Raw genomic sequence first — 23,579 nt, 5'->3', positions numbered from 1 at the left:
TTATCCGCCTTTACCACGAGTTGCCTTGGCCTTGCACTACATACAGGCGCCAACTTGACTTTCTTGTCTGTTTGCTTACTTGTGAAATAGGATTAAAACCAAGTTAATATAAAATTACTTGGTATCTTGAATATATATATATATATATATATATATCTTCTTTCTTAGCATAAACTTTCATTTCCTGATAACATGATCAGGAAATGACACTGTCTACCGGCAATTTATTCTTACAATTCATTTGTAAATATGTAGGCTGTGTATTTTTTAATGCCTGGAAAAGAAACTTTTTTTTTCCTGGAATCATTCATTCATTATTTGGTGCCACAAGTAAACATGTGGAGAGCAATTAACTTTTATTATTATTATTCCTGATACCTCCAAGGAGTCCGAAGACTCATCGCGGGAGGACATCTTCAACTGTCTCTACACCTTACCTCTACTACGAATCAACGCCATCTACCGCCCACCTCCAACACCACCACAACTAGTAATTTTTGTCTGTAAATTGCGTGTGTTCTGAAGGGCCGATTTGTATGTATGCAGGATGAAAAACCCGAGTTTCCGGGAGAAAAAATCCTGCTACCTCCGTATGAGATCGGCTAACTCACCATCGATTGAAATCGACCAGATAAAGATTCCTCCCGTCGCGACGAGAATCGAACTTAGGCCTATTCCAATCGAAGGGCGCAATGTACCGTCATTCTTCCAATTGCGCTACGGAGGCGCTTTTCTTAACAATTAACTAGAATCTACACAACTCTTAGTGACTGATCTTCAGGGCCGTTCCATGGGTTTGCACTGCCTGAGTGCAAAATTTTTGTGCTCCCTCCCTTTAAAAATTAAAAGATCCCGAAGTACAATAACACGTTTCGAATCATTTTATTATACTGCACATTAAGAGGAAATCTCTCTCTCTGTAAAAAATATAGTTTATGATCCTTTTTCATTAACGTATGAATTTTTATTAGCTAATGCTGCTATTTAGAATTTATGATCAGAGATGTTGAAGCCTAGATTAATATCATGGCTTTTAAGACGTCATTAAAAGAGTTTTTTTTTAAGGGGAAGGGGCGGAAAAATATGCTACTGCACGTGGCGACAAAATTTCTAGGGTTGGCCATGTGGCCAGTCCTGGTGAATATGGTGTTTGAGGTAGATATTGAAATCCCAAGTCGTACATTGTCTGTTGGATTTCATAAGCAGCTGCATTGTCCTGCAAAAGCAACACACCTCTGCTTAGTTTCTTGAACCGATTTTCCTTCAGTACCTCCTTCAATTCCTTCAGAGCTGCTGTAACAGTTTCACCTTTCTTGAGGTAAGGTAAGGATTACACCATCCATATCCTAAAAGACAATGGCAAGAGAGAACCTTTGTGTCTCCACTCCATTGACTGTTGTTTGTTCTCTGGGTCATAGTGACGAAGCCATGTTTCATCAATGGTTAGAATATGAGCTAAAAAATTTCAGGAGGATGAAATCCCTTTATGAAATGTTCTTTTAACATCTCGACTATACCCGCCTCAGTGACTATCATTCACTGCAACCAGTATGCCCTGCCAAAAAATCGCTTTCCGAACGAAGTAGGATAAATAGTAGGATAATAAAAAGATATATACCTCTCAAAATAATCCAAAACAAACACAAAAAAAAAAAAAAATTTTTGCACACACATCTTCACCCCCACACACCTTATAATTCATTTTTCGGTGACTGTATTTTCGATGAATTGTGATTTTTCGATGAATTGTCTTTTCGATTAACTGCTCATCGGTGAATTGCTTTTTCGGGGAATTCTCTTTCGATGAATTGCTTTTTCGATGAATTGCCTTCGATGAATTGTCTTTCGGTAAACTGTTTTTCGATGAACTCTCCGGATACCTTAGAAAACATCATTGGGTGAAATAATAAAAAAAAATATATGTTACAAGAGAAACAACAGCTATAAATTAACTTGAAAATGTACTGCTGACATTTGAAGGTATTCTGGATGCCATAGTATTGTTGGGTGCATTCATTCAGGTATCTTCTTGTGAATTGGCAAGGCTCTGTAGCTGAATCAGGTAGGTTAGTATTAGGATGGACTGGGCTGAGGACAATTTCTGTTGATTCCACATTCTTCTCTCCAGTTCATCATAACATCTCAAAATGTTTTCTGATTTGTTCCATATTGTTGGATGAATGGCAGAATATTCATTGTTAGTGCAAGCAAGTAGAATTAAGAATGTGATGATAGGGTGCTTGCTTTATTAAGGTCCATCTTAATACCAACCTTAGCTATAACCTATGAGATTGTTACTCTTCAGCTATCAAGCTTTGCATTCATTAGATCATGTCCCACAATACTCCAGTATCCAGAATGCCTTCAAATGTTAAAAATATGTTTGCAAGTTAATTTATAGCTGTTGTTACTCTTGTAATGTATATTTTTGTATTTCTCTTTTCATGTTATGCATCTGATGAAGTTTTCTAAGAAGACTAAACTAGTTGTGCACTCAAATAATAAATTGTTTATTTCATTTTGGTATCTCTCAGCTTCTAGTCATTGAATTTAATTATGTCACATACATAAGTGTACCTTAATGGAGAAAGAATTGAGGAAGTCAGCAAGTTTGAGTACCTGGGATTCATTATTAATATGAAGAATTGCTGTTCAGAAGATGTCAGAAAAAGGTTAGGAATGGCTAAAACAACAGTCAGAGACCTGTCTAAAATCTGGAAGGATGGATCTATCTCCATGAGAACAAAGTTGAGGATTTTGGTTGCAGTTGTTTTTTCCAACAGCAACTTATGGATGTGTCAGATAAGAAATGGATATCTGCCTTTGAGATGTGGTGTTACAGAAGGCTGTTGAGGATATCATATACTGAAAGGTGTACAAATGAATGTGTGTTCGAAAAGATCAGTAGAACTTTAATGCTCCTTAAGGATATTGACAGAAGAAAGTTAAAATATTTTGGACACATAGACGGGATGACTTCTCAGAACAGTAATAGAAGGTAAAGTTCCTGAAAAAAGAGGCAGGGGTAGACCATTAATAAGGTGGATGGATGGTGTGTGTGTGGAGTGATGGATCTTCAGAAAGTTGAGGCCACTAGAAAAGCAAACAACAGGACTACATGGCGAGACCTGGTGTGGCACATCACCAAGCATCGGAGTGATCATATGGCATCTGTAGATGCCCAGTGAACATGTATATATATATATATATTTATTTATTTATTTATTTATATTTTTTGTGATGAATAGTGAAGAAATGAAGCATGGGGATTGCATCCAGTATAGCTTTCATTAACTGTCCAATGAAATTCCATTTCCAGGTGTTTTTGAGATGAAGGCATCGACACAAATTTTAGGTGGCCTTCATTTTCTAATTCTGAGATGCATTTAATTGGTGGAAAGAGTTGAAAGCACTTAGAAAGATTGTTGTTATTCAAAAATGCACTCAATTAAGCAATCCTGCATTTATAAAAATCTAGCAACTGTTTCAAAAGAGAAGAATGGAATTGTTGTTAGTGGAACTTATAAATAGATTCCTGTTAAATGGCACCAAATGTGTTCTGTATATTTACTTTTAAATTTGTTCTTTTAAAGTAACCTTTAAATCAGATTAAATTTCAGTGTTTTTTATGCCTTAAAGGTGTTTATATATTAAAGGTCATAGAAGTGAGCATTTGTAATAAATATGGATGAAAATTACTGCAACTTGATCACTCATTCAATGATCAAACATTAATATTTCTTAAATAGAATATTTTTTCTAACAGGGAGAAAAAGGAAGTAGAGGAGAACAAGGATTTCCAGGCCCATCTGGTATAAAAGTAAGTTATTGTTGCATTGTTTTGTAGTTTTGTTTTGTATACATAGTGAGCATTCAATCATATGACTGTTTTGCTTCTTTATATCTTTAATAATTATAGATAGTGAAAGAGAAATTCTAGGTGTTGAAAATTCGAATAAATGCAATGAGCTATTATGGCATATCTCTTTCTTTTAAGGTTACACGGTGATCAGCATTCATATTTATGAATTTAGGGACACAAAGCACACGTGTTGAAAAGTTTATTTTACTGATTCATAATCAAATAATAATTTGACGTTTCGACCCCTGTATTGAGGTCATCATCAGAAGGACACGTGTATAAGAACCAAGCTACATGCTGTTGCACTCTATACAGGTAAATTACATCTACATTATTAACTAATATTTTTTCTTAGCCTGCCCTCTAGTGATAAAAAAAAATAAAAAATTACCAATAAAAACTACAATAAACTCTACTAAAGTCCTCACGTACTAGGATTCTTCTGGAATTATACAGTTCATATCGCTGTATTACGATTATCTTCTGGATTTGTACAGTGTAGGTTGCTACTGAATGTTCAGGAAAAAAAAAAACACTTCACCAAGACTTCTTGTATTGAGATTTTTCTTTATGGTTACTATGAAGGTTGCGGATGGGTCCTCCACATTCTTGGAATGGTCAGATCATCATTTTTATTCAGATTAGGATCATGTTTGAGCATTTCACATGCTTCCTTGAATTTCTGCTCGAACCAGGATTTGGTGCGGTGTAGGGACTTGGTACCTTTCCAATCAATTCTGTGGTATGTTTGGAGTGTGTGGTCAGATAGGCCGGTTTTTCCAAAATGGAGGTATTTTATGTGTCATTTGCGTTCATCCTTCCTGATTGGGATGGTGCGGCCTATTTCCCCTATGTATGGTATGTTACATGTGCATTGTATTTTGTAGCTAGGTGGGCTAGGTGTGGCAGAAGATCCTCGGAAGAACTGAGTAGGTGTCTTAATTTTGTCGGGGGTTTAAAGGTGGTTTTGATGTTGTATTTGTGTAGTGTTCTGTCTATTTTTTCAGAAATGCCTCTAACATATGGTATAGCAATAGCATTCTTAAAATCATTTTTGTTATTAGTGGAATCTTTGTGCAGGATCTTGTGAATGGTTTTTATTACTGTATCCATTTTTATAAAGGCATGTTTGATGGTCTCATATTCATGGTTAAGAGCTTGTTCATTTGAACAAATGGTTTGAGCTCCATGTTTAAGGGTGCTTATGACCCCTAGTTTTTGTGTTGGGTGGTGATAAGAAGTTTTGTGTATGTATCTATGCCAGGCTAGAAAAAGCTTTGTTAAGAGAACAAATTCATGAGACACGAAAGAACTTAGCATCGACCCAAGCCAAAGTGCTACAACTGAAATTTGAGCAATCCAGTTACGTTAATCAGGAAATTTGGAATATTCTAGACAGTATTACAGATGACTCGGCCAAGCACCGATTACTCAAAAACAAAGAACAATTAATAACAAAGTTTCAAGCATTAAAACTACAGGAAAGCACAAGACAATTACGACGCCATAACGGAAGCAGCCAATCACCCAACAACACAGTTAGGAGCAACCAACCACCATCGGACCACCGTCTGGTTATCAACCAATCGGATTACAACCTCACACAAAGTGAACTCTCGCTACTGGAGAAAGGTTTAAATTACAGCATTGCTCCGAGGTCAGTAAATAAACTTGATATAATATATCATATTGAGAGAGGTTTAAGATCCCTCCCTGCCAATGTAGCTGACAAAATACAGATGGAAACTGCCTGTTTACTAAATTCAACCCAACCAAAAAATTAAGCAGCAACCTAAACAAAGCGGATAAACTGGCCCTCAAATCCCTAAAAAATAACCATGACATTATTATCACTAACGCCGATAAAGGAAATGCCACTGTTGTTTTAAATTGGACAACCTACAATGAAAAAATGAACCATTTGGTATCGGACCACAACACCTACCAAATGGTAAATTACAACCCCACACAACACAACAAAAAGAAAACTACCGACTTACTTAAATCAGTTAACAGGTGGCCGGAAGAAACAATTAAAAAATTAATACCTCAGTATGCCCACGCACCCAGAATTTATGGCCTGCCAAAAGTACACAAAACAGACACACCATTACATCCAATTGTGGAAGGAATCGACAGCCCGAATTATCACTTAGCCAAAAAATTAATGGCCACACTCAAGGAATTTGTTGATCATTCCCCTTCCTACATAAAAAACACAATTCAAAAACAAAATTAAAAATATTACACTCAATGGCCAAGATCTATTAGTCAGCTTTGTTGGATCATCCTTCCTGTTCTTTGATCTGCCATCTTGTTTTAACGTTGTTCTTATTAAAGTTAATTAATTGTATGATGATTACTAATCTGAATATAGGGAAATTTCTATTATACTGCGCCACCCTATATTCAGATTAGTCTATGCAAAATAGTGTAATCAAATATTAATTAACTTTAGCAGTCTAATGTTTATTAATAGGCCAAATTTTACATTTAACATTTAAGGTTCCCGCTAGGTCCGATAATTTTATGAACGGTGCAGTGGAAAAGAATCAGGCTAACAACAAATAGAAATCAATAAAACAAAACATTTAATGCAAGGTTAAATAATATATACATAAGCATATTTTGGATACAATATAATGCAAAAATAACTCTGTTCGACAATTCACAACATTCACTTAACTCTTGATATCAAATACTGAGCTTCAAAATCTAATTTCTATCAAATAGGCAAAATAGTTCCAAAGTTCATTACCACTGAATTTCGCAGCAAATATTTTAACAATTGTATTCTTTATCTATCCCTTGGTTAGAAATCACATAGTTCAGTCTAGAGATAGCTATTATCTTAAGGGGGGAAGACTATTAATCTTCTAGCTTCAGCTAACTTCAGTATAAACATCACAGTTAATATTAGGATTTAACAGAAAGAGATAACTCTTATAACTTAACTCTAAAATGCTATAAAGTACTACTGTTCTTACCGGAATAAATCTTTGCACATTTTATTCACTGAGGCACACTTAAAACTTTGGATAATTAACACACTGGAGCTACACATTTCAAAAGTAATCTTCTTTAAATTAACTTAATCTTTAATTTTAGCACATCACATATGCAGACACACTAGCACTAGAAAATTCACTTATTCCTCACATACTACTTTGCTATAGAATCAGCTTTCCATTAATCTTCCTTTAAAGCTCTGGAATACAACATTAACTTCAGAATTCCATATCAATATTCTGAGATGCCAATTTACATCTTGATCCTTCGTAATCTGATTACAGCACTTAATTCTTTGTACCACAGCCTCTTATTTAACTCGGTGCTGCCATTAAATTATTTCCTCATCTCTATTGTACTGTTCTCACAGCCGTTACTGTGCTAAGTGCTCCAATTGTACTCAGTCCCTGGTTCCCTAGTTCTAGTGCTCTGACTGATGACCAACTCTCTTGTTTTCTCTCGCTTTCCATTTCTATATTTTCACTCCTTTTTCCTGCCAATTGTTTTCACCATCCAGCTCAAAAACTTGTTTTCACCGTCCAGCTCATATCATTTCCATCTCGCGTCCATAACTCACACGCTACACGCTCGCGCCTTCTATTTTTAACTCCGTCTCCATGACAACAATTAGAGCAGTACATAAGCATTACATAACATTATACCTTTATATACAGAAACTAAAATAAAAGGATATTTTTCAATTCAAATAATATATAATTAAATATGATGAACACAAATTCTTCTACTATTAATATAGGAATAAACAAAATAATCTGAACGTCATTTTTATACAGAGTCCTTTCCATTATTAATACATATCCTAGATTAAATAATTAAATAAAAAAAACTCAAAGGTAATTATATGAATAATAGTTTATAACAAGAGACTTACATTAAATAATATCTACAAATGTAGCCTTTGATATGGTGGATTATGTTGGATTCTGAAGGGAGTATTAATAATTTTAATTTCTCTTCATTCAGAATCCAACAGCTTTGATATAACTTCCCTTTTCACCAATGTCCCAATCAATGATACTGTCTTGCTGTTACAGAACATATTTCCACACTACATCACGGCCCTCTTTACCCACGTACTCCGCTCCAGATATTTCGTGTGGCAAAACAATTTTTACCTTCAAAAAGAGGGTACAGCCATGGGCTCACCACTTTCTCCCCCAATAGGGAACTTTTATATGGAAGACTTTGAGCAACGAGCTCTAGAGTCAGCATGCTCAAACGCATCCAATTCACCATTGAAATAGAAAAAAACAACTCTCTTCCATTCCTAGACACACTCGTCGCACGTCTTCCTTCAGGCTGTCTCTCCTTCTCAGTTTACCACAAACCTACACACACACAGGCCAGTACATACACAAAACTTCTTATCACCACCCAACACAAAAACTAGGGGTCATAAGCACCCTTAGACACAGAGCTCAAACTATTTGTTCAAATGAACAAGCTATTAACCATGAATATGAGACCATCAAACATACCTTTAAAAAAAATGGATACAGTATAAAAACCATTCACAAGATCCTCCACAAAGTTACCACTAATAACAAAAAAGATTTCAAGATTGCTATTGCTATACCATATGTTAGAGGCATTTCCGAAAAAATAGACAGAACACTACACAAATGCAACATCAAAACCACCTTTAAACCCCTGACAAAATTAAGACACCTACTCAGTTCTTCCAAGAATCTTCTGCCACACCTGGCCCACCCAGCTACAAAATACAATGCACATGTAACATACCATACATAAAATTCAAGGAAGCATGTGAAATGCTCAAACATGATCCTAGTCTGAATAAAAATGATGGTCTAACCAACCCAAGAATGTGGAGGACCCATCTGCAACCTTCATAGCAACCACAAAGAAAAATCTCAATACAAGAAGTCTTGGTGAAGTGTTTTTTTTTCCCTGAACATTCAATAGCAACCTATACTGTACAAATCCAGAAGATAATCATAATATAGCAATATAAACTGTATAATTCCAGAAGAATCCAAGTACGTGAGGACTTTAGCAGAGTTTATTGTAGTTTTTATTGGTAATTTTTTTTTAAATTTATTTTTTATTTGTTTTTATGACTAGAGATCAGGCTAAGAAAAAAGATTAGTTAACAACGTAGATGTAATTTACCTGTATAGAGTGCAACAGCATGTAGCTTGTTTCTTATACACATGTATTCTTCTGATGATGACCTCAATACAGGGGTCGAAACGTCAAGCTATTATTTTATTATTAATCTGTAAAATAATCTTTTCAACACGTGTGTTTTGTGTCCCTAAATTCATAAATATGAATTTTATGGCATATGTTTATGGAGGTATCAAATGATACTAACAGAATAATAACTTTCCATTAGGTTCATGTGGATTAACTAATATACTAACATGATTACAGATTCAAATACTCTGTACTATAAGTTCAGGCATTCTTTGAATGGTCGTCCTAATACCCTAAATAAAGCTCACAAAGAAATTTTGTATGTTTCTTGCTATAGTTTGATCTTTTCCCAAACTGATACTATAATATAAAGAAAAAGTGTAAATAAAAGCTAGAAATGATAATTCATTTCTTGTATTTATATTTTTTTTCCAGGGAAAATGTCTAAATAATGTCAACTTGACAAGAACATGAGAGGCATAACCTATGGAAGTCTTAGGTTATGCTGTGAACATTATTGAGCAAATTAATCTGTTCCATAATACAGATGTCCCTCGATTAACATGGTTAATTAATCACTCGATGTTACTGCGTTTATCAAAATCGTGTTAATCAAATCTAATAATCAACGGTAAAAATTACAATTTGTCCATGATCGATAACTGTATTAAGAATTCATTTTATATGGTACTCTTTTAGGAAAGATAAAACTTATGTTTTATTTACTGCAATTTTTTATCAAGAAAAATTATCAAGAGTCGTTTGAACAGTTTTATTTTTTTTCTTAGCATAAATTCTATGATAACAAGCAAAATGACTCTCCAGACCTCGCAAACAAGCAAAAACATAAAGAAAAGACACTGCAAATATAATACATGATGGTACAAATTAAGTGGATATAAAGAAAAGACACTGCAAATATAATACATGATGGTACAAATTAAGTGGATATAAAGAAAAGACACTGCAAATATAATACATGATGGTACAAATTAAGTTGATATTGAATCCAACATTATTTCATAGCCGAATATAGAAACTACAAGTTTCGTGCCGAATATATATAGAGACTAAAAGTTTCGGCAGATGCAAGCATAAGCAACCTTGTGGGCAACTCGTAGTAAAGGTGGAGTAAGCTCCAGATCACTTTCCTTAGTATTTTTCATAATGTAAAGCACATCTCCTAGAGAACATTATGATAAATAAGCCTTTGCCTCTGTATTTCAGTTATACATGATGGTTTATTTATTTTCAGTTACAATCTAGAAATTATTGAACAAAGAATAAAAAAACAACTAAACCATACTATACTGACATCGGAGGTCGTGGTATCTCTCAGATACAATTTACTGTCAAATATCACAAACCTTGACATAACATGTGTTAAACGAAACTGACAGCAAAAAAACAGCATGGAATATCACTTGTAACATATGAATGCGCAGCTACTCATGACCTCCAGGCTTCACTGAATTGTGTAAGAATGTTTATATTAAACATTTTGCATGTATCTGTCAGATCAGCTGCAAGCTCTGCAGGGTTAAGGGCACGTTAATCAAAACTCTTGCCGCGCATATAAAGAGATTGATGTAATTAATTTCGTCGCGTTAATCAAATCCCGCATTAAGCAAAACCACGTTAATCAGTGGTAATTGGTTAACGTGGTTTTGCTTAACGCAGGATATCTGTAATTATACCTGTAATTATATCTTCATTAATATTCAAATTGCTTGTAAGGCTGTATTCATCTGTCTTACTACATCTACTCTATTTTATAGTTAGGTTAAATTTTGTCGGTGGCAGGTGGAAAGGTATTAGTGTTAAGTTTCTAGGAAAAAAAGAAATGACACTGCAGAAAAACAGTCTACACCCTGTTGAAAATCAGGAAAGTTGGAAAATTGATTTTTGTTTTGTCTGTTGTGAAATTGAAGTGATCAATTTCACAATGATTAGTTATTCTGATGATTGATCTCTTGTTCTGTAGCTTTTCCAGTTATTTGAATATCTAACTTTTATCTAACATCAGAATTGCCTGAAAAGTGATTATTTAACTGCTCATTATTTGCAAGTTAGTTGATCCTCCAAGGATAGACCCCTGCCCTCCTAGCATCCAGTTCCTTATTATTATTATTATTTAGCATATGGTAAAATTACAAGAAATTACAAGCAAAACTATATGCAGATTAGTTCCATTAATCAGTCAATAGCACTATTTGAGAGTCAATGAGTTCCTTAGGCCTTCGGGGAAGGAATATGTGTAGGAAGTCATCAGTGATATGATGCATGGTCTGCACAGCACCACATTTGCAAAAGGATGACTGTGAAGTTCCCTACAGATGTAATAAGTAGGCACAGCTGCCTTGTCTTGTCCCAGGACTGACCAAGATCAAATACTAAATTATGGTCCCTAAGACTGATCAAATACTTGTTTGTAGATTGTTCCAGAGTCTTCTCCATCAGCCCTGAGGACCATCATTTGAGGACTACAAGCCAGATGAGGGATCTTGAGGTAAGGCAGCAAACTGGAGAGGGAGATACCTTGATGTATGGGAAGGTGGATGTTATTTCTGATTTTATATATTTCTTTGATGATAGCCTTTTCTGAAGGATGAAGGATGGACGTAGGAAAGAAGAGGCAACCATGGGAGAGGAGTAGACTTTTAAAGTACCAGAGATGATTCTCATTATTATGTTGAGCTGTCTATCCACGAGAGTCATGTGGTGACTTCAGTTCCAATCTGGCAAAATATTCTATGACTAGATACTGCTACAACTGGATTACTTTGCTTCAGGCTTTGTCAACTGGATTTCTTGAGGAGGCGGAAGTGGTGGAAAGGATCCAGCAGTAACTACTCAGATGGCGAATAGTGTGCAGAATGCTTCTGTGATGATAGATTGAGAGTTTATGGGTTACAGAAGTTGGTTAATAGGTAAAAAACAGGAGACGTGACAGAAGCATTTAAGTTGCAAAATGGGTTTTATAGGATTGATGCAGAGGAAATTTTTCAGCACTTGGTTGGAGGCAGTAGAAGATAGGGTCATTCCTACCAATTATTTTTTTCGGGCATCACCATGGAGTCACTCATTGCAGGAGGCCATACTAACCATCATTTACACAATACTCATACCTCTTCTTGAACACATTCATCAAGACTTGCAACCACTCCTTATAATAATAAAGATAACTTACTGCATTTTATTGAGTGATTTCACAAAAAGTTAGAGAATAATGAAATGCATAGTTATTCATATTTGAATGATTATCATTGATTTGGATGAATTTAGTCTATGACATTCATAGTAGCATGATTTGCAGTTAAAGAATTCATTTTGTTTCTTAATTCTGTCTGGTATAGGAGTAGGAAATTTTTCAGAAACATTTCCCATTCATCAAGAACTTGGTGGTCATTACTGCATTGACATGTAAATATGCATACCACATCAGCAAACACTATGATTTTGAATAGTTGTTAAAAGTACAATTACTGCATTTTTCCTGAAATGAATCTGCTTGGTATGCATTAATTTTTATTTAAAAAAATCTTAAAATCAGTATAATTTTTCAAGGAGATTCAGCATGAGAATACCAGCAGAATTTAAGATTCAGTAGTTTTGAGGCTACAGTAATCTACCAATTACCTGACCCTTGTATGTCAGCCAACTGCTGATATAGCAGCATAATTCTTCCTTCACTTATATGATCTACAGTTATTAGAACAGCCAATTGCATTCCCATTGTGGTCATATAAATGGTAGATTACTGTATTTGGTATAAGGTACAAACAAAAGACAAGTTATGCAATCAACTCTTACTCGAGAGAACTTGTAGGGACCATGGGAATTGAATACTTGGCTACACTGAATTTCTTCTAGTATAGTATTATACCTAAGGAAATTTGGTTAGGATAGTTTGTTATAGTAAGCCAATTTCTTATAACAGTATTTACTGTAGAGAGAGAATAGTTTAATGTTACTCAAGCCCTGTGAATTCAGAGAAAGATGAATATGAATTATTATTATTATCATCCAGGTATCTCCATGGAGTCAAGACTCATCACAGGAGATCCATTATTCACACAGTACCTACATACTTCTCTTTACATTCACTGACAAAGCATGCACAACCACCTCTGGCAACCCATTCACCACCCTCCAAGCAAAAATCTACTCCTAATACCCTTGCTAAGAACACTTTTATAGTTCTGTGGTCATCCTTTGTTCTCTTCCTTCCTGCCTCACTGTCAATCCTATAAAATCCAAGCTAGTGTTTGAAGTTCACAGACCATCAATATTCTCATCGGAAGCATCCATAGACCCTTCACAATCTTTGTCGCTTGCCTCTGAATCCTCTCCACCATCTCCACAGAATCCAGATATGATCACAATTCCAGATGTGGCTTATTAAAGCTTTATAAAGAGGCATGATAACTTCTCTTTCCCTACTTGTTAATGTGTTCTTCAGCAACTATGTGATCAGATGTACTGTTTTGACAACCTTTGCAATATGCCTACAAAACTAAGCTTCCTGGCCTCAGGTTGCCTGAAGTTCCATTCTCTCAATACAGTGCATACAGTGCTTGTGACCTCTTCTCACCAGAATGCATCACTTTACACTTGTCCACATTAAACTGCCATCATTTACCTTTGCCCATACTGCTAGTCTATTTAAGTCATCCTGCAGGATCTATATATAATCTTATTTACAATTGCTCTTCCCAGTTTAGCATCATCAGAAAACAACTGAATATTTCCTGTCAGATTATTTCCTGTATCACTGATGAATGAATTAAACAACAGAGGATATACAGTCAAATTATGAATTTTATGAATCTTAATGGCTGCAATGTCTGCCATTTAAGCAAGGTCTTTACAATTTGTATCAGGAAATTAGGACAAACAGTGAAAAATTGGCTACATATGCATCCTCAGTAGAAATGAAGATTGGGCACCATATGAGAATTTGAGGGCAGAATTTGAGAAGTGCTTTGTTGGCATATGCTCTGAAAGGAAATGCAATAAGGAATAAAAAAAGGTCATGCTTCTAACTGAAGATAAGTCTGTTGAAATGTGGAGAGAACCCTTTCAGATTTTAAATGTAGAAAACAATATAACTAACATAATAAAAAGTACAGTGATGGAAAAACCACCAGGGAATATGAATATAAGTATTGTGTTAATGCCAGGCTCTAAAAATTTGTGAACAAAACAGATCTTTTGTTTTGACAGAATTGATATAGAATTGTTGATAATTATAAGAATCTGTGGAATTCCTGATGAATATATGAGATTAATAAAATAAGTGTATAAAGAAATTAAAAGCTATGCTATGGCACTGTAAACAATATTTAAGATAAGGCCTGATGAGAGTTGAGGTTGAAAGAAAACCACAGAAAAACAGTCATTCATTGTGAAAGGGAATGGTGAACGAGAAGGTAAGAAGCAGCTTTCTTGTAGGGCCAGGGAATGAATTGCCTGAGAAGATGATGAGAGTGCAGAAAAAGAATGAGCTTATGGTGTGATATGATAAATTTTGTATTGCCTAAGATGGACCTCCACAAGGAGTCTTATGACTCCATAGAGCTCTTGAATAATAGTAATAATAAATTAAATAATGAAGATATAAAGAAGAATGGAAAAGCATGTGGCAATGATAATATAGTAACAGAAATGTTTATGACAACTATAATAATTGCTGCCTAATAAATTGCACGTTATAGATTGGTTTTACAACAGATGGAAGTATTGTACATCATATTTTTATTTTTTTCATCATACTGAACAGAGGCTAGAATTTAGACCCTCCTTATTGCTATATTTTATTATTATTATTATTATTATTACGAGCAACTCCAGGGAGTCCTTTGACTCATTGAGGGAGGCCCTAAACATCATATATCATACCTTGCCTTGAACTCATCACCATCATAGCACCCACAACAGACTCTGGCAGCTTATTCCACTCATTTACCACTCTAAAAGTAAAGAACCCAGCTCTAACACCCCTGCTAACCACACTCTTGCCCAGCTTCCATAGATGTCCCCTAGTTCTCCCACCACCAGTCCTGATCTCAAAAATATCTTCTGAATTAATCCTATAGAAACCCTTTAGCAATTTGAATGTGTCAATCATATCTCCCCCTCTTCTGCCTATCAGCCAATTTCTGCAACCCACAAATCTTCAACCTGTTCTCATATGATTCATTCCATAGATCCGTTATCATCTTTGTCACTTGCCTCTGGATCCTCTTCACCTCCTCCCCATCAAGAGGAACTTAGGTGACCAAATCTGGGCACAGTAATCGAGATGAGGTCTTATCAAGGCTCGGTACAGAGGTACAATAACTTGCTTGTCTCTGCTCATCAAGGTATTTTTCAACAACCAAGTGAGTTGATGAGCTGATTTAGCTACTTTCGCAATGTGCCCCCTAAACTTCATCTCCCTATCCACCAACACTCCCAAGTCCCTGGCCTCATCAATCTCCTGGAGTATAGTTCCACCAATATGGTATTCTGCTGCTAATCTTTTTCACCCCAAAATGCATAACCTTACATTTTGTCACATTAAATTGACATCCATTCTCCTTAGTCCAGAACTCCAATCTATCTAAGTCATCCTGCAAGATTTTGACATCTTCTGCATTCACTATTGCCCTACCCAACTTTGCATCATCAGCGAACAAATGAACTGTTCCTCTTAGATCCTTCCGTATATCGTTAATGAACAGATTAAACAGCAGTGTTCCAAGAACAGAACCCTGCGGAACACCACTAGTCACAGGCCGTCTTTTGGACTCTACTCCTGAATAAACTACTCTTTGATATCTCTCCATCAACCACCCACCTATTCATCTCACCAACCCTATATCCATTCCCATATGCTGTAGTTTACGGATTAGAATTCCATGTATTATCCTGTCAAACGCCTTTGCCAGCTCCAGCAGTATCACTGTAAACCCATTACCCTTATCCAGTTCAGCCGTCACCTTGTTATAAAACTTGAGCAAGTTACTGAGGCATGATCTACCTTCACAAAGCCATGCTGTCCTCCGTACAGTATCTCATTTTCATCAATCCATTCCTGTATTTTTCCCTTGACTACTTTCTCCAAGACCTTGACAACGACTCCTGATATGCTGATCGGTCGGTAATTTGCAACTGTAGTCTTTGATCCTCCTTTATGTAGTGAAACTATTTTCCCCTCTTTCCATACCTTCGGGACTAAACCAGACCCGAGACTCAGATTAAACAACATGGTCAAGGGCACTGATAATTCCTTAGCCGCTTCACTCAAGACCCATGCCGGTATACCATCCAATCCCACAAATGTATTCACATTAAGGTTCTGTAATAGACTATTCACCTCCACTTTATTCATCACAATTCCCGTATAAACTAATGGTTCCTTCATTTTTTCAATGTCACCACCTGGATGATATACTTTTGCAAAGTGTTCGCTCAGTAACTCTACTATATCGACTGATTCAGTGACCTCCTTACCATCGTCATTCTTTAAAATCATTTTGATGTGTACAGTTTTTTTCTTGCTTGCAGCATATTGAAGAACTGTTTGGGATTCTCTTTAGCTCGCATAGCTAGTTTCCTTTCATAATCCGCGTTTCCTTTTTTTTTACCATGCTCGTTACCCTTCTGGCCTGCACTTTATACCGCTCGTGTGCCTGCAGGTCACCCCTTTCTTTAAATTCCCTCCACAGTTGTTTCTTTTTTTTGCAACTCAAGCTTAATGGTGTTATTCATCCATTTAACCCCTACTTGTTTTACTATTCGGACCCTAGGTATACAACAGCCATAACCTCCTGTAAATGCTCCTTGACTACTTCCCATGCTCTATCGACATCCAGCCCTTGCAGTTGTACATGCCATGGCACTGATCCAGGCAATCTCCTAAGCTTGTCATACTTGCCAGCACTGTAATTCCACATATACCCTGTCTTAATCGAAAATTCCACACCTTTAGCCACCTCCCAGGTCAAGACCTTATGATCCCTCTCACCAATAGGTGGCAACATGGTCATATTCATTACAGTCAAATTCTGAGATGCTATTACCACGTCAAGCACTCTCACACCCCTAGTATTTTCAATTACTTGCTGTCTCAGATAGTTATCCCTTAATAATTGAATAAAATCCATTTCCTTCCTCACATGTATCCTCTCCTCCTTCCAATCAATGTTACCATAGTTGAAATCCCCCATAATAATTACCCTCCTTCCACTCATTTCATCAATTTGTTTATGCATACTATCTCCACCATCTATTCCATCACCTGGTCTATAGCAGCATCCAACTGTATATTTTATTCTGCCAGTCTCAATCTCACACCAAATAGCCTCAAATGAGCTCTTTTCACTATCCTGCGATACACCTTCAATTCTCCTTGGCTGCAGTTCATTAGCTATCATCAATAACACTCCTCCTCCTATTTTATTCTCTCTGTCCCTCCTAAACACACTGTAACCTACACATTCTATCCCACTAACTATATCATCTTCTGTCAGCCATGTTTCACTAATGCCAATAACCTGTGGCCAGGAAGAGCCAATCAAGGCCAAAAATTCTTCCTTCTTGTTCCTAATACTCCTGGCATTAGTATACATGAAATGCAGTGATCCCTTTGTCCCAACCATATTGTGATGCGTTATTCTAAATATCCCATTCCCATTTTTTGTCCTTAGTACTGGCTCGGGTACATTATATACATTCTTACACTCAACTGTCTCACTGATGTCCGCATATCCACTTCCCCCCCCTCCTTGGTAGTTCTAGTTTTCCTGGTTCTGCACATCCATTATAGATTCTGTCAGAGTATTTCTTTTGATAGAAATGATATAGGAATTATAAGAATCTATGGGATTGCCAATGAATATATGAGAATAATAAAATAAGTGTATAAAGAAATTAAAAGCTATGCTACTGCGTTGTAAACAACATTTAGATAAGGACGGATGCAAAAGCTAAATCTGTGGATCTAGCTTTTGCATTGAAGGCTCTCAGAATAAATGCAAAAGTAGATCCACAGGTCTATGGTTTTCTTAAACCACAGACCTCTGATTTAATAAATAAATACATAAATATGAATGTCACCTTTATTTATTTTTCTTTAACGTTATCTATCCCTTTCACAGAACTCCTCATCACAATAGCTGCCAGTACAAGTATATACCTTAAAGATTAGTATGATTCTGTTCACTTACAGATCAATATTTGAGCATCTTTTTTTTTTGTCATGACTCCAACTCTTCTTGAATAGATAAAATTATATTTTTCAATTTTTCCATTTCTTGTCCACCTTGTCTTGCCATTATGTCTGTATTCATATTTAGCACTCTTCATTATATATCTCAAAATTTCCAGTTTGGTATAATGTTCTGACATTCCATATGACTGTAACAGCCTCATTGTAGTTTTCTGATGAGCATGACCCAGTGATGACCTTTCTGATGGTTTTGAGTCATTATTCTCATAATCCAATTGATAATACAATTATTCAGATAGATAGGAAATGGCTGTTAATAAGTGTAATGTGTTGCACTTTGAAATGTGAAGTATAATGCTATATATTGTATTGGTGCCCCAGGACATGAATAAAAATTTGGGATGCAGGGATTGCATCCCAAAAACCATCAAAAGCACATGATAGGACCAAAGACTATTAATGCATTACTACTATGATAAAGAGCAAATAAAGTAGAAGTAAGGAAGTAGTTATACTACTGAACAAAGCTATGAGCAGATAATATATATATATATATATATATATATATATATATATATATATGGAAAACTCTGAAAAGATTACAGAGGTGAGTAATTCAAGGTTCCAAACCATTTGAAATTTGGTTACATAAATTGCAAAGTCTAGCAGATAAATTGAAAGGTAGAAAAGAAGTGATATGTTAAGAGACTGATTGTATTAACAGGATTAATTTGAATGGTTATACATAGAAGTAGAGGGCAAGATGACAAGAACAGAATGGCCATTACTGAAAGTTGTTATATAAGGATTGAAATGAGTGATAAGTAGAATTTTTATGGTTGGTTATAGTGGATGAGTGTAATGAATTGATTATGTTTGGAATGCTAGGAATGTGAATGAGCTTAGGATTCAGTATAGAGATGTGTTACTGGTTGAATGGGACCTCACAATGAATATATTGGATTCACTGAGTTTATTAATAATAAAATTAACAAAAAGATGTATATTATTTCTGGGAAAACTCCCATGTTACTCCTCTTAATAAACTATTATAATTACGGCTATTTTGCCTGCTTCAGTTTAGGAGTGCCCCTGTTTAAATGTCATTGGCTATTTACTCACGGATTCTTAGGGCATTGTAGATGTAAATTTACCAAAAAATATATGTAGCATAAGGAAGAGAAATTTACACATACCTTTTTCTGGGTGTTGCAGCTTTTCTTCTTTATGCGATGTCCGAAAACTACTAAGTGTGTGGAGGGGGGGGGGGAGGCAATTTGGGAGAATTAAATTAGAAAAAACCCAGGTTTTTTTTCCCAGTAATATATATATATATATATATATATATATATAAACAATATATTATATTATATGGGGTGGGGGAAAGGTGAAAGGGTTGATTTTTTATATAGGGAGGGGGAAGGGGAAAGGAGGTTGACGGGATGCGGGCCGTTTCAACTATTCTCGGTCGTCATCTGTACACATTGGGAAAGTGGATGCTATCTATACGATAGCATCCACTTTCTTCAATCCCCTTCCCCCTCCCTATATAAAAAATCAACCCTTTCACCTTTCCCCCACCCTATATAATATAGTAATATAATATATATGTTTATATATATATATATATTACTGGGAAAAAAACCTGGGTTTTTTCTAATTTAATTCTCCCAAATTGCCTACCCCCCTTCCCCCCTCCACACACAGTAGTTTTCGGACATTGCATAAAGAAGAAAAGCTGCAACACCCAGAAAAAGGTATGTGTAAATTTCTCTTCCTTATGCTATATATACTTTTTGGTAAATTTACATCTACAATGCCCTAAGAATCCATGAGTAAATAGCCAGTGACATTTAAACAGGGGCGCTCCTAAACTGAAGCAGGTAAAATAGCCGTAATTATAATAACAAAAAGATGTTTGTTCAGTTTACAAAAGTTTTGCTGTATTTGTAAAAATAGATTATTTACAATCAGCATTATTAATATTATAAAGGATATCTTTTTGCATTAATGACAGAAAATTAAAGTTTGTTGTTGAGCATAATAATTAATTGCTTAGCTAAAGTAAGTTCTCTTACATTTAGGGCGAGAAAGGTGAAAGGAGTGATCCGGGTTTACCAGGAATTGATGGGCCCAAGGTAAAGCAAAAGTTTTGCCACATTTTTGATAAGTTGGTTTTATATTTTGTGTATTATAATAACACAACAATAATTTATATAATGTGAATGCTCCTAAGTACTTGACTGATAGACCACAATGTTTCCCCACTTCCTGCAGAACTAAGAAACTGAAATTTTGTGCACAGGTATGTAACTAAACCATAAGGAAAATCAAGGTAAAAACAAAAAATTGTGTTTAAGTTGTCCTAGAATTTTTTTAAAATTGGCATTTTGAGAGTAGGTGGTTAATACATTATAGAAAACTTGGGGGAAATAAATTGGAGTGTTGTACACATAATTTTTTTTTAATGATAATTCCACCCACATAAATGGTTTGAACTACAGGACTCATTAGTATTGGTGATGTAAAGATCAGGCAATCTAGGAACTTCAGAGACCATTAGCTGGGTAATGAAAATTGTTTATTACCTAAATTTTATGAACATCTGTGCAATGATGGGATTCTAACCCATAATTTAAAGATAAAAAACTGGGTTAAAATCCCGTCATGTGAGTCATAAAATAAATACAAAAATTTTCATTAGCACAGAGAAGTTAAATTTCATCAATTGGAATTTCATGTTTTTAATTCAACAACACAGAAATAATCATGCTGCTTATAAGCCAGAATATTTTATGCACAACATAAGATAGATTGATTGCAGAATAACTGGTTTTTAATTGGCTTGCAAAATAGTTGTGGCAAAACCTTCACATTTTGCTTTGAGCATATCTGCTATCTGGTTACATCTTTTGTAATGCAGAACAAATATTGAGCAACTGTTTGTTGCCTTGCTACTATGATATGTCACTTATTATTTGTCCAGCAATTGTAAACTTCAATTTAGCAATCTTAAAAACAAAACTTGCATTTCACTACACTGTGACTAATACTAATTTGACACTCAGAGATGTGCAGTCAACAGAATCACTTGCTCTGTAGGCCATAAAATTTGTTAAATATCTGATATGATAGATTATGCATAGATTACTTTGGTAAAGATATCTTCATGAAGGTTGACTTGCAGAATACTGATATGACTAGGCTACAATCTGATCCTCATGATAAATATCTAGGAAGATTATACTATATTTTTGATATTGTGGAATTGTTAATCAGAAACACTAAAATATACTTAAATTTGTAACAAATAGTCCTTCATTTTCAAAAACAAATAAATATTTAAGCATTGCTGAAATAAAGAAATATGCTATGTTGACTTTTCAAAACTTGTTCTCTTTGCCATTGAACATCTGTGCTAATTGCAAGAATTTCACATTTAGAAGATAATTGTGCCATGAGCAGTTTCTTCAATTAACACAGAAAAAAACATTCACATGGAGTGATGACAAGAGGCCATCCCTGGAAGTTATGAAAGGAATCTGTGAGCAAGAGGGTGAGGCATGGTTTCTTTGCATGGAGTGTGGTGGAACCATGGAATGCATTGCCTGATGGAGTGGTGAGAGCGAGAACGGTCAATGAGTTTAAGGAGTGGTATGATAGACTTTGTGTTTCTTAGGGGGGGGGGATCTCCCCTCGATGAGTCTTGATAGACTCTGTGTTTCTTAGGAAGGACCTCCCACAATGAGTCTTTTGACTCCATGGAGCCTGAATAATAATAATAATAATAATGATGATATGTTTGTTTCACATTCACACTCCATGTTTTTTAAAAACCGTGTGTTTAAAGCTTAAATGCTGGAAGAAACTTATGTTAGAGGCTTAATGGAGTGAAACAGCACTGATAAAGGATTAAAGATGTTATTTAATCCGTCCAGTATTTCACATAGCCATGTCAGTCATTGAGACCTCTTCAGGGATTACAATATGAGACTTGCAACACACACACACACACACACACACACACAAAGGTAACACAAAACTAAGTGAAACATGTGAACAAAAAACTAAAGTCCTAACTAGGTGGGGCATCCCTGTATACCAAGTTGCAGGAACAGAACACTTGGAAATCAGTAATATCATTAATTTTTTTTCTCCTGATGTTACTGAGCTTTTTTCTTTGCTAACCATTCTGGATTTCTCTTGGATGCACAAAATTTATGAATAGATAGAGGGTACCTATATGGGTTTTCCCCTCTTATCTCACCACTTGCCAATTTTGTTACAGAATATTTCAAAAAACAAGCTCTTGACTCATCCCCTCTCAAACCTTCTATCTGGTTAAGATATGTTGATGTGTTCTTCATTTGGACCTCATAGACCAGACACATTAGATTCTTTACTTATTCACCTCGATAGAGTTCACCCTAGAATCCAGTTTCCTCTTCTTCTTCTATGGCACTACAGCTGCATGTAAGGCCTTGGCCTCCCATTTTTGGGTTTCATAGCTCACTACAAGGTGGGGTCATTACCCCCCATGCTCAGCCATGTGTAATTGTCTGTGAAGCATTGTGTTCTTAAGACTGGTTTGCCTGCTTTGCGGGAGGGAAAACCCCAGATAAACTGGGGAGAAAAACCTTGCAGTCCAGGCCCAAAACCGGCTAACTTGGCTATGTCTGAGAAAGATCCTTAGTGCCTCATGTCAGCGACGAGAATCGAACGCTGGACACCCCTTTCCCAGGCACATAGTTGCAGAGCACGTAACGAATCCAGTTTATCGTGGAAAAAGAAACAAATAATACTTTAACCTTTCTAGAAACTTTGATAATATGCCTATTCAATAGTAACCTGTCCTTTTCAGTATACAGGATGCCCATCCACACTGGCAGATACATTCACAAACTTTCTCTTAATATTAAGGTATCATTAAAATGCTGACCAGTAGAGTTATAACCTTTGTTCCAGTGAGTACTCTCTTACAGCATAACTTAATCATGTTCACCATACCTTCTTATCTAATGGCTACAGTTCTTATCGAAGAAAATAATCAATCCTTCCCCAATCCTTGACCTTCACTTCAGAAACATTTTAGTAATGCTGTCATCATTCTGTATATCTAAGGCATTTCAGAAAAATGGCCAGAATCTTAAAGAAATACAATCTCTGCACAGCTTTCCACCTCACTGAAAGCTTATTACCCTCATAAGCTTATTACATTCTACTAAAGATCATCTCCCTCCTCTTTCTGTGCCCGTAGTACTCCATGGAGTTTTATGGGTTACTCCATGGAGTCCTTAGACTCACTGAGGGAAG

At 35.7% G+C, this 23,579-nt stretch overlaps 1 protein-coding gene across 5 annotated transcripts in view; it reads left to right on the top strand.

The window, feature by feature from the left end:
- Positions 1-23,579, top strand: part of LOC150101139 (uncharacterized) — a 916,744-nt gene that overhangs the window by 515,587 nt on the left and 377,578 nt on the right. For all 5 annotated transcript variants that reach the window (XM_090401523.1, XM_090401522.1, XM_090401520.1 and 2 more), the window contains 2 exons: positions 3,767-3,820; positions 20,351-20,404. In XM_090401523.1, coding sequence (XP_090257649.1) covers positions 3,767-3,820; positions 20,351-20,404 — 108 coding nt within the window. The remainder of the gene's footprint in view (positions 1-3,766; positions 3,821-20,350; positions 20,405-23,579) is intronic.

This window comes from Typopeltis vanoorti, chromosome 12 (genome assembly GCF_054136105.1).
Source record: "Typopeltis vanoorti isolate ZY-2024b chromosome 12, IOZ_Tvanoo_1.0, whole genome shotgun sequence".
Classification (NCBI taxonomy): Eukaryota; Metazoa; Arthropoda; class Arachnida; order Uropygi; family Thelyphonidae; genus Typopeltis; species Typopeltis vanoorti.
This window is presented reverse-complemented; position numbering and strand designations above follow the sequence as displayed.